Here is a 12,212-nt window from a genome sequence, read left to right as displayed (position 1 = left end):
CAGTCCCAGCATCTCTCAGAAGTGGCTGCCAGGACAGGTGGGCTAACGAGCTGGGGACCAGCATCTATGGCCTTGTCCCCAGTGGAACCCCCTGCCTGTGCCAGGGAGATGAGGCAGGAGCTGCCTTGGCATTTGCCTTGGGAGATCCCTGCCCAGAGGTATGGTGGCAGCTGCGGGCTCAGGAAGCAGCTGCTGGCTCCCCCATCCCGTGCTCTGCCAGCTGCCCGCCGGGGGCCTGCCCACCAGATGCATAATAGATGAGGCCCAGCAGGCCGTGCCTGCCTGGCATATTAATGAGCCAGCCTCTTGCTTCCTGCAGTAGCACACAAGCCACCAGGGCCCCGGGCTCAGTGATCACCAAGAGGAGCCAGCCAAGGACAGGGGCCACCCACCCAAGCCCACCGCTCGGCACAGCAGCATCTGGGAGAGTGAGGGCTAAAGGCCTGGGCTCAGGTTGATGTCATTGTCAGTGTCTTGGTTCTCTCCTCACTGACTGCCCCTCTCTGAGCCTCAGTTTCCTCATCTGTAAAATGGGGATGGATGTTAACAGTCTGTACTCCGTAAGGCTGGTGTCAGGATGGAATGAAATATAATAATTCAGGTGAAGTGATTGGTCCAGGGCCTGGGACAGGAATTGCTCCATAGATGGGAGCAACTGGTAGCAGTACTGTCAGGAGGAGACATCTCAGGGAGCAGATGGGCCCTCCTGGCAGGACACATGGCACTGGGCAGTGACTTCTGTTTTGGGGACATTCAGGGCCATTTCACTCCCTAGCTCCTCTCTCACCCATAACCAAGACTCCCCCCATTCCTGCAGCTTCACCGTCTCTGATCAAGGTCCCTTCCTCAGCAGAGGAGTGAACTGGGTTCAGATCTAGCCCTCGCCAGCTGTGTGACTTTGGGCCACAGCCTTCACCATTCTCAGTCTTAGACCCCTCTAAATGGGGACGCTAAGGCCAACTTGCAGGACTGATGTCATGATTTAATGAGACATCCATAGAAAATGCCTGGCACACTGTCGGCACTTCATTCTTGCTGGGTTCTGCCTCCTCCTCCCAGGCTCCCCGTTTTAAGGTCAAACTTGACTCTCCCTCTTCCCAGAGGTATTTCTAGAACACTCCTGCCCTGTGCAAGTCCACTTAGTCATTCCTCCACCCTGACATCTCTCTTCTCCCCACCCACCCTTTGAGTCCACTTTAAACATCCAGCCCCCATTCGATGACTTCTGGGACTTCTGGGTCCCCGAGGCTCACAGAACCAGAATCACTCACTGTCCCACTGGCTCCCAACCCTCTACTGGGCCTCCTTCTTCTTACACTTAAGTACCTATTCTGAGCTCCTCCCCGGCAGACAACCTCTGACAAGGGGTGGGAAGCCAGGGGAATCCCACCATGATCACATCTGGCCTCTGCCAGGCCTCACTGCTCCCTTGATCCAAGTCCTTTTAATCCTTTTTTTAAAAAGGAGTAGAGAAAATCACACCTTCTCCAGGAAGCCCTCCCAGCCTACTGACAAGGTTTTACTTGTTTTACTCTCTGGACACATTCAATTCAATTCCACAAACATCCATTAAGTGTCTACTGGGTATGGGAAGCTGTGGAGACCACGTGGAGGACAGAGACATGGGAAGAGTACAGCCTGGCCTTTATGGGACTCATGCCAGAAAGTGGGGTTACACTGAGCACAAAAGTGATTCAAGCAACCCCTGCTTTCAAGGAGCTCAGAGGCTGCTTCGTGCTGCAGGGTTATGTGGACACAGTCAACTCAAGCGAAGTCAACTCACTGAAACATCCAATTCAACAAACATCTGTTGGGCATCTAGTGGGCTCAGAGAGGGGAACCGACCTGCCCAAGATCACACAACCAGGATGTGGCCCAGGCAGGTTCAGACCCACCCCCGTCAGACTCTGCAGCCCACACTCTTCCCCTTCCCCGGGGAGGCTCACTACCGCGTGCCCCACAGGGCAGCTGGGGGCGTTCTAAGGAGAGAATGAGGGGATGCCGGGTCAGGAAAGGACACACCCAGCCAATGGTGATAATGGTGGGTGGGAGGTGGCGAGAGCTGTAGAAATGGAAGGGGAGAGTGTCGGGGAGGGGACGATGTGCGCAAAAGCACTGAGGCGGAGATGACTGGGGCCATGTTTCCGTTGATCAGAAATGCAGGGCACTGCAGAAGTGAGCCCCAAACTGGAAAGGGAGGTGGAGACAGGTCTTGAGTGTCTGGAGGTCGTGATTAATAGTTAAAATGGTTCCCACTTACTGAGCACTCACTATAAGCCAGGCACAGGCTGGGGCTCAGCAATTGGCTTCCGGGGGCTGGACAGGGAGGGCTGGACAGGGAGGGCCTAGAGGGGTTAGCACCTTGGACAGCAGCTCTGGCTAGGAGGGTACAGGGCAAGGCATTGTGGGTAATAGGCATGCCCTGGGGATTCCAAGTCCTTATTCTCTAGCAATGTCAATGAGGCCCAGAGAGGGGAAGGGACCTGCCCAAAGTCACAGCTGGTCAGTTACTATCAGTCTTGGGCCTTTGACGCCATCTCTTGGTTCGGGGCTCCCCACAACAGGCCTTCTGGGTTGCCCCTCTGTTTCCAAGTCTTCCCACAAGTGCACCCCTCACTCAGACCCTCCCCGTGGACTGCAGGCCCTGGAACAGAGTGGGTGAGACTCTGGGCTCTGCAGACTCTGGAAGATTAAGTTTCAAATCCTAACTGGCTGTGTGACCTTGGGCAAGTCACTTCCCCCTCTGTGCCTCACTGTTGTCATCTGTAATTAGAGATGGCAGTCCCTAACTCAGAGACACAGTGAAGAGCATGTCAGATGATGTGTGTGCACAGCAGGTGCTTGACAAGTGGCAGCTGGTGACATCATTACTGAACTCCTTGAAGGAAAGGATGGCTCTTCCTCACCTTGTCTGCACCTCCCCTTGCCCCGCCCTGATCTGGGTGCACCCCACCATCTCGCAGAAGGAGAGGCTCAAACGGACTGGGCACAGCAGCAGGAGATGAAGCCCCCAAAGGGAGAGGAACTAGCCCCGGGTTGCACAGGGCGCATCAAAGGGAAATAAAAAGGCAGGCCCTAGAGCTCAGCCTGGGCACCCCACCTGCTTCCTGCCCCAGGCGTGGCTTCCCAGGAGGGCTGGGATGTCAGATAGGAGTCATCCCACAGCTGGGGGCGCTGCAGGGCCTGCGGACCCCAGGAAGCCCTCAGCAGGGGCAGGAAGCAGCAGCCAGAGCCGCTGGGGGGCTCTCCTGCTGGAGGTGAAGTGGCAGCAGGGGCAGCTGGCCAGCCCCACGTGACGCTGGTGGCAGGGACACTGGGGGGGTGCCCGCCTGCCAGGGCCGGGTGCCGTGGGGAATCAATCCGGAGGAGAGGCTGCACCTCTGCCCATTGCCTCTCAGTGTTGGGGAAGCTACAGACGCAGCTGCCCCCTCCCTCCTCTTCCAAAGAGGGTGCAGGAGATGGGGGTGTGGGGGGAGTGGCTCTGAGGCTGTCTATGGGGTGGGATAGAGGGTATGGAGGTCAGCAAAAAGGCCAAGGGCACCTCCAGCCCAGCGAGGAGCCACAGAGGAGAAAAACGAAGGAAACGCTTTTAGTGAGAGCCTACAATATGCCAGGCCCAGTGTGCGGGCTTTTATTTTTTTCCTTTTTTACAACTTTATGCCTTATTAAATAGGAATTTTAATCCCCATTTCACTGATGAGAAAACTGAGGTTCAGAGAGGTTAGTGAATTGCTGAAGGTCACACAGGCAGTGGCTGAGCCAAGACGTGAACCTGATTTGCCTGACTTCAAGGAGAGCTCTGGAAGGTAGCCTGGGACAGAACTGGTCAGAGGATCTGCCCACCCCCATGCCCAGAGAGGATGGCTGGCGGGTTGGGGAGGTCTGGCCTGGCATTATGGGGGATGAGAATGGATTGGGGGTGTCTGCAGGGGTTCTGAGAGTCCCCGGTACTCACCACACACTCTGGCGAGGGGTGAAGGACTTGTCCACCCTGAAACACAGCAAGAGGGGCAGCAGGTGAGGAGGCGTCGGGCCCACCCCCACTGCCCTGCCCTCCCAGGGGCTGGAGGTGCCATTTCTAAGGTAGCTCTAAGTGACGTAGTCACTATCTCCCTCAGGCTGCAGGGGCCCTAATGTCAGATTAGGGACATAGGAAGGCCAGGGGGTTAACGAACCAGGAAGAGGTAGGATTGGAGTATCAGGAGGGAGCGGGGGCTGTGGGGTATCAGCAGGGTTGGGGGGCAGTGTGGGCATCTGAGGACAGGTGGAGTGAGGCAGTGATACAGCAGTTTGGGGGTTAGAGCAAGGATGTAGGGGTGCAGGTGGGCTAGCTTAGAGCACTTCCGGACAGGATGGAGGGGTGTGCTGGGTGTTTGTGGTCTATGGAGGGCAAGAAGAACATGACCCTCCACCAAGCCTCGCAGCCTGCCTCAGTCGCACAGCTGGAGTGCACTTGTCCACCCAGGGGACAAATGCCTGGGAATCTGGGAAGAGATCATGAGGCGCTTCCTCCCCTACCCTCAACCCAACACACACATACCCTGCTCCCTGAATTTGAGGGGCACCTCCAGACTTTGTCTCCCCCAAATCCTCCCAGATCCAGCCCCAGGGAGAGGGTACGAGCAGTGCCCCCTCCCAGATTCTCACCCCCACTGCCTTCTGAGGGCACCTTGGGGCCGGGGAGGGCTTGGCAGCTGTTGGAACAACAAACAACTCCTGCCTCCTGCCCAGAGGCAAGAAGGGAATGAGGAGGGAGCCAAACACAGGACTCCGCCAGCCAGCGAGGGGGCATCTTCCAGAGAGGCAGGGCCGGGGGCTCCCAGGAGCCAGCTAGTGTGGAAGGTTGAGTCTGCAGATGGGGAAAGTGAGGCCAAAGAGGCCAGGACTGGCCCGAGGTCATACAACAGGACCAGCCCCACCCCCTGAGCCACCCCTCAGGGTCAGCTGACCAGAAAACTCAAGGCCCAACCAGGCTCCTCTGGTCACATGACAGCCAGCAAGGCCCTAGATTAGGGGGGCAGCCCTCTTGTCTCCCACCCCACCCACCCCTCTACTGGGGTTTCCTTGGAAGTTGAACATCCGGAGAAGGGACACACCTTGGGCACAATCCCTTTAGCTCAGAGAGCACCGACTGTGTACCAGGGGCACTGCACACACAAGGCCCAAGTGCTCCATACCCCAAGGTGGGTCAGCTGTGTCCCTCAGCCGGGAGGCAGGGCCAAGGTCATGCAGCTCCTTGGCTGGCCAGGGAGGGGCCCTGGGCCCAGTCTGCTTCACCCTTTTTCCTTCCAGTTTGCCACATCTCTGCCTGGGGCAGAAATCCCCCATCCCACCTCTGTAGCCCTGTGAGGTGGGCACTTGGCGTTAGGAGAGACAGTGACTCCAGGATGGACCAGCGGGCACTCTGACCCCACCCCCACCAGGCCCCCGGCCCGGGCAGCCCTGGGAAAAGGGGTTCCTAAGAGCCAGAGCGCATGAAGTAGGGGGAGCCCGGTGCCCAGGGGTGGCAGGGTCAGCCGCGGCCTGCTAATGGCTCTAGGTGCCCTTCTCCCAGAGCCTCACTAGAGGGGCCCAGCAGCTGCCTCCCCCTGACCTGACTGCCCCCACCCCCGCATGCCTGTACACGCAGGCACGTGCACATGCCATGGTGCACACACATACACACACAGGCCCAGCCTGCCTCCCCACACCAGTCACATACCCGAGCACCACTGTCCTGGGCTTAGACACAAGGTCCTGCACTCAGGTCCCCACACGCGTGCACGGACACCCAACGGGCACGCACAGCAACGCACACACAAACACACAGCCTGACCAACACAACATGCTCCCCCGACACACAACACTCAGTCACAGCCGCACAGCCACCCCACCCCGCGGCGGGACAGCGGCGCGCGCACGCAGCGCACGGGTGCCCTCGCCCACGCCCGCGCGCACACGCACACGCACACGCGCGCCCGCCCGCCCGCGTCCCTACCCGCCGTAGGCCCCGAAGGTGAAGCTGCGCTTCCGGCCGCTCATGGTGCCGCCGCCGCCCGCCGCGCCTTCCCCGCGCCGCCTTCCCCGCGCCCGGGTCACCTTGGCAACGCGGCCGCCCCGCCCGCCGCCCCGCCCGGTCTGTCCGGCCCCCGCGGGCTGCGGGCCAGGCCCGGGCAGCCGGCGCAGAAAGGGCCGCTTGTTCGCGCCGCGCTCGGCCGCCGGGCGGGGGCTTCGCGGGCGCTCGGGGCCGGCTCGGCGGGGCGGGGCGGGGCGGGACGGACCCTCCACCCGCGCCCTGCGACCGGGGCGAGGCCCGCCGGCAGCGTCCCGGGCTGCGGGCCCCCTGTGGGGGCGGCACCCCCTTCCAGGCCCACTGGAGCCCCCGGGCTCGGGCGGCGGATCCGTCCCCATCATCCCCGGGGAGCGCCCAGCGGGCAGGGCCAAAAACTTGGAACCCAGGGCCAGACCGGTGCGCACCGTGGGCAAGCCCGGCCCCCCCTGTGCCCCGAATTGCTCATCTGTAAACCGGACGCATCCCGCCGCCTCTGGGGCCCTTGATGACGGCCTGAGTTAAAGCGCGTCAGTGCTCGGCCCAGGCCCTGGCACACAGCAAGCGCTCACTAGATGCCAGCACCCTGCACTGGGCGTGAGCCGCTGCTCTTCCGGCGAGGGGCTGAATGAATGAAGGGACAGTCTCCAATGGCCCTTTATTGCCGGCCCTTACCCCTCTCCCCGCCCCCCGCAGCCCGGGTGGGGGGGAGCAGCGGTGAGCGGTGGAGACGCCCCACCCCCTTCTTGAAAAGACGTCCGGCTCCGGTTCCCTCGACAACCTCGGAGAGGGAACTGGGCTGAGTCCCGCAGCCAGTCACTCGTTCCCTCAACAAACACTCAAAGTCCCTCCTCGGCGGCCGGCTCACCCAGAGCTCACAGTCCAGTGCTCTGCCCCGCAGTGGGCTGTCTCCCCCACCCAAGTGGAGATGTCAGCGGACGCCGGGTCCCTAGCCACGCCCTCAGGACTCCCCACCCTCCATGTGCAAAACCCACTCTGCCCACCATAGAGGGAAGGATTATTCCCCACCCCCTGCACCCAGGGAGGCCCCCAGAGCCTTGAGGTCTCTATGGGGTTGTGTTTAAAGGTACTGCAGGGCACAGACGCAGGGGGGATGAGGGAGGAAGGACAGCCAAGGGCACAGGACTGGGTGGCAGGGAGACTTCAGGATCCTTTCAGGAACTGTCCCACCTGGTCCCCGGGCAGGGCTTGCTTAGCTCCTTCTTCCCCAGGGAAGTGACCGGTCTGGGCTCCACAGTCTGCCTCACCCACACAGGAGTAGGTGACAGTGCGGTCGCCCCATTTCAGACAAGAAACTAAGACCCTCACGGCAATTACTTCTCTTTTGGGGATCTGCCCCCAGCCCCTCTCTCTTCGTCCCCTGCGCCTCCCCTCTGCACACACTCTGGGGGGTGGAGGAGCCCTCAAGAGCCCCCTGCAGAATTCAGTGCCTTGGGGAGGCAAGCCTTATCTCCTCACCAAGAACTGTCTCCTTGGTTTTAGCTCTCAGAGGAGGGCTCCCCCTTGGCAAGGTGCCCCTTCTGCCCTGGGCAGGGCTGCAACTCCTGGGTGGACGGACCACCCTAGGGCAGTGTGGGAAGCCCACCCACCCCTCACAGGGCAGTCGGTGGGACTCCTGAGGCGTGGGCCCTGGGAGCACTGAGAAGAGAGGAACTCCCTTCCTCTCTTCCTTCCTTTCAGGGGGGTGGTGCAAGTGGAATGAGGGGCTAGGCCTGGGCGGCAGGGGTGTGCACAGCGCTTGGCCTGGGGCCCGGACTGCAGCCCCATCTGGGCTGCTGCACCCCCTTAGCCACAGACCTCCGTCTCGCCAGTCTGTCTTTTCAGTGGGAATGACTCCTGAGTGGGCTCTGCAGGCCCAATTGGCAGGGTGGCCAAGAGGCCGCCAACATGCCAAGTTTCCCAGCCGGGCCTGGCCCCCAGGAGGCCCTGCTGGTGCTGGGACAGTGGGCCCTTGAGAAGGGCCGTGGGGGCTGCAGGGTTCCCACCGAAGACAAAGAGCCCAGTGTGGGCTCCGGCCTTGGCTCTGACCAGCTGCAGCTGCCTCATTGGCAAGGGGTGGGGGTGGGGGTGGGGTGGGAGTGGGGGTCACGTTGGCCAGGGATACAGGAGGACAACCCATGGCCAGCTCCTGGTCCCTCAGCAACAGAAGAATTTAAATGCACCTTCTTAACCTGCAAGACCACTTTGAAGAATTTCCCCTTTACATCACAGCACGTGAGCTTGCGATGAATGGCCAGGGACAAGGGACAGTGAGGCATGTGTTTATATCCTCATTCTTGTGAACCGCTCCCCCCAGAGTTAAAATCCCAGCTCTCCCACTTGTCAGCTGTGTGACCTTGGGCAAGTTACTTAAGCTTTCTGTGCCTTAGATTCTTCATGTGCAAAATGGGGTTGATGATGAAAATAACAGTACCTACTTCAAAGGGTTTTTGCCAAGGATTAAATGCGTTATTAATTATAAAGCATTGAGAGTAGTACAGTAATTAGCACTTAGCATGCGTTTGTTAAATAAAACATTTGCTGCGGTAGCATCATCTGTATTAGGCTGAACTATATGAAATGGCCATTTTTGTAAAGCTAGCAAAGGTTTATTAGTAAGGATTCCAAAACAAGCAAAACGGACATCCGGAGGGAACTGGCTCGATAAGTGATGGTCCATTTACACCGTGTAGTACCATGCAGCTGTGGGAGAGAATGGGAAGGTCTATCTGTAGGCACGTGGAAGACCTCTGGGACAGACAGACAGACACACACACAGAGGCTGTGTAGCACAGGACCAGCGCTGGACCTCTGATGCTTCCCAGCGGTGTGACCTCAAACACATTGTTTATCTCAAAGACACTGGCTTCCGCTGCCCATGGTGCTGGGGAGCTCACTGCTCCAGTGAGCGCAGAGTGGGTGCTTGCCGACTGGCACTGGGAAGTCATTGCCATCTTTGGGGGTGAGGTAGAGTCCCCCTTCTTCCTTTGCCTCCAGCCTCTTGCCCAGAAAACAGAACCAGGCTGCCTTCCAGGGTCAAGGCCCTCCCCCCGTAGGAGGAAGCCACCTCTCTGGGCCTCCTAGATTTGTATCCAAGTTGTTCAAACAGGTGAAAAACTGTGTGAAAGAGGAGAGAAGGGTGCAGGGGTGGAAGGGTACCGAGTTCCCTTTCCAAGTTCACCCTGTATTGAACTCCAGGAGTTCCACCCACCTGCCTCCAGCCACCCACCACCCTAACCCTTGGCAGGCAAATGCAAGGGCAGAGGGAGGGGCAGACCCCTGGGAAGATCTCAGGCCTGGGCTCCAGATGGGGCAGGTGGGGCCAACTCTTGCCAGGGTTCCCACTAACCTCCTCCCTCCCCAGTCATTCTCATTCACAATATCTTCCTGGGGCCTCCTGCCCTGGCCCAGGCAGCCTCCCATGAGGTTTTGCATTAATAATTTTTCCTCTCTGGGCCTCAGTTTGCTCATCTGTTAAACACGCACTCTCAGTTTGCTGGGTTAAAGACATAACAGTGGAAAAATGCATTTGCCCTGAGAGAATTCCACCAGCTCAGGAAGCATCATTATCCTTACTTAGCCTATGGCCTTTCCAGCCAAGCCACACCTGCCCAATCCCAAGGAGCTGCATTTCCTGGGCTCCAGGAGGAGTCTCCTGGGGGGTCCCTAGGATCTGGGAAGGGAGGGAACAGTGGGTGTGGGTTGGCTTACATCTGCCCAGTGAGGTTACTGATCCAGCTATCCCCTGCCCTGGCTCTGATACCCCTACCCCACTCAATGGGTTCCTTAGACCCCTGCCTACTCAAAGTGTCCCCACTGGGGACCAGCACAATCTAGCCTGGCCAAAATGGCCAGAGTACATGCCCCCACTCAGGCCCCCACCCCTGAGGATGTATCTCTGGTCTCCATACAGATCATGTGCCTCAAGGGTCCCTGGGAGCAAAGCCCTTCTGGAGACATGGACACACACGTGTGCACTTTTTCTTCATTCACTCAACTAATATGTATGGAGCCCCAACCACATGCCTATCACTGCTCAGACACTGGCGATAGAGGATGAACAAAACAGACAAGGTCTCTGGTAGACCTGTGTGCACACCTGCACACAAACCTTCCCAGGTCACACGTGCACTTGCCCCTTGTACCATACTGTGCACAGAGATATCTGACTCATACGTATAGAGATTGCATCAAGATCAAATGCACGCAGAGGTGTTCCAATGAATGTCAGCCCCTATACTGCAAACCCACATGCACACACACGTGCAAAGATCAAGTCAAGCTCACACTCACAGGTCCTAAATCAGTGCATGCTCACCTAACGACTATGGCTGGGTTTGTACACATATGTGAACACACGCCAGTGACAACAGATCCATGCACAGAAATCACAGGCCCACATGCCCTTATCCAAATCACACTGTGTGCATGCAGTATACACACAGACACACGTGCACACATGTACACATCACATACACACATGGAGCATCCAGCTAACTACTGGGAAGAAATAAAGGCAGGAGAGAGAATGGCTCTTTGGGGGTCAGAGAGGTGTGCAACTGCTGCATCTCCAAGGACAGCAAAGAGTGGAGGCCAAGGCCACTGTCACACGTTATAGGCTGGAATCCAGCCAGCCATCCTCTCCTACCTCCCCTGCTAAGGCTGTGGCCATCCCAACTCATTTTCAGGGGCAGGTGGACAAAGTTGGAGGGATGCTGCTTGATGCCCAGAGTTCACTCAGGACAGGTGAGCTGACAGAGCCCTGTTCTAAGGGTCAGGAGACCTGGGTGTGGCCCCAGCCCTGCTGCCACTCACTGTTTCCTAGCACAAGCCCCTTCCCATGTCTGGCCTCTGCTGGTCCACCCATAAGACAGGGGAAGGGGTTTCCCAAGAGTTCCTTAAGATGTCACCCTGCCACTGGACCAGCCAGTCTGGGACTCTGTGAGCTCTTCTCCACCCCCACAAGGCCCCCGCCCTGGCAGTGGTTCTCAACAGGGGCAGCTCCGCCCCCTAGAGGGCATTAGGGAAATACATGAGGGTGGCCTTGGTCCTCAGCGATTACTGGGGGTCCCCACTGTCATTCAGTGGGTGGTGGCCAGGAAAGCTCTGCTGGGGAGAGTCCCACTCAAGGAAGACTTGCTGTGCATTAAATATCCCCCTAGACATGTGGGTGAAAAGCTTGTGTAACCCATACTAGAACCTAACCCTGGTTTACTTATGAGTATTTTTTGGTGTGGCCTTAATCCATAATGAATTTTCGGAGGTGCAACTCCTGGAGCCATTCTGAACCAGAGGTCAGCTACAGCGACGTGTTTTCTGCTCTTTAATCTAAAGGTGTAGTTTTTTATAAATAGGTGCAAGCATATGATTACTTAATGGGCTCCCGTGGTATGGTCGTGGCAAAGCATTCATCTAGGGAGGTTTTTACTTCTCTCATGGCAGTATAGCGTCGGGCGCTGACATTAGGTGTGTAGGCAGGCTTCTTACCTAGGAGTGTCATGACAGGAAAATAACGCTTTTCGAACGCGTGTTGTTATAAAACGGGCCCGGGGAGTCGGCGGCGGTCCCGGACGCCCTCCACTGGCCGCCACGGGAACTGCAGGAGCGGGCCGGACGCTCCAGGACCAGGGACAGCGCCCCGAGCCCGCGCCCCCGGCGTCTCTCCGGGAAAGGTGGGGACCCCGAGCCGCCCGGAGGAAGCGCCCCCCGCGTCCCGGCCGCGCGCGCGCCACCCCCGCACTCCGTCACTCCTTGGCCGGCGCGGAGGCGGCCCCAGAGCCCGTGCGCTCCCTTGTCCCCGGCGCCAACCGCCGCGCCCCTCCCGGCCACCGTGGCACACCTGCGCGCCACAATGGCGGGACCTGCGCCGCCGCCCCCCGTGCTCTCGCCGCCGCCTCTCCCAGGAGACGCGTTAGCCCCGCTCCTACGCGCCCCGGGACCTCTGGGATCCTAACGACAGCCCCGTGAGGCAGATCATGCAAGAGTTTTGTGTCTGCCATGACTTACGGGGCAAACAGGCTCGCAAACGGCAGACGGTCCTCAAGACCTCAGTCCCCGTGTAGCGGTTCAGTAACAGCAGCTACTAGTCCCTGAGGCCTGTGCCAAGCACTGTCATTCAGTTCTCATGTCCGCCCTGTAAATTAGATACGGTCATCCTCCCCATATCTGGAAACCAAGGTTCCAG

General features: G+C 58.8%; 1 protein-coding gene across 8 annotated transcripts in view; it reads right to left on the bottom strand.

Annotated features, from left to right (window-relative positions):
• Positions 1-6,089, bottom strand: part of LOC123635876 (RAP1 GTPase activating protein) — a 49,026-nt gene extending 42,937 nt beyond the window's left edge. For 4 of the 8 annotated variants that reach the window (XR_006734241.1, XR_006734239.1, XR_006734242.1 and 1 more), the window contains exons 1-2: positions 5,978-6,031; positions 3,956-3,991 (exon numbers count right to left, since the gene is read on the bottom strand). Coding sequence is in view for 4 of the 8 variants with exons in the window: in XM_045548483.1 (XP_045404439.1) it covers positions 3,956-3,991; positions 5,978-6,021 (80 nt within the window). In the remaining 4 variants the exon portion in view is untranslated. Of the gene's footprint in view, positions 1-3,955; positions 3,992-5,977 lie in introns of all 8 variants that reach the window. The other 4 variants (XM_045548481.1, XM_045548482.1, XM_045548484.1 and 1 more) reach the window with 2 other exon arrangements.
• Between the last annotated feature and the right edge of the window lie 6,123 nt (positions 6,090-12,212).

This window comes from Lemur catta, chromosome 3 (assembly GCF_020740605.2).
Source record: "Lemur catta isolate mLemCat1 chromosome 3, mLemCat1.pri, whole genome shotgun sequence".
NCBI classification, from domain to species: Eukaryota; Metazoa; Chordata; class Mammalia; order Primates; family Lemuridae; genus Lemur; species Lemur catta.
Note: the sequence above shows the minus strand (reverse complement) of the source record. Positions and strands in the feature narration are given on the sequence as shown.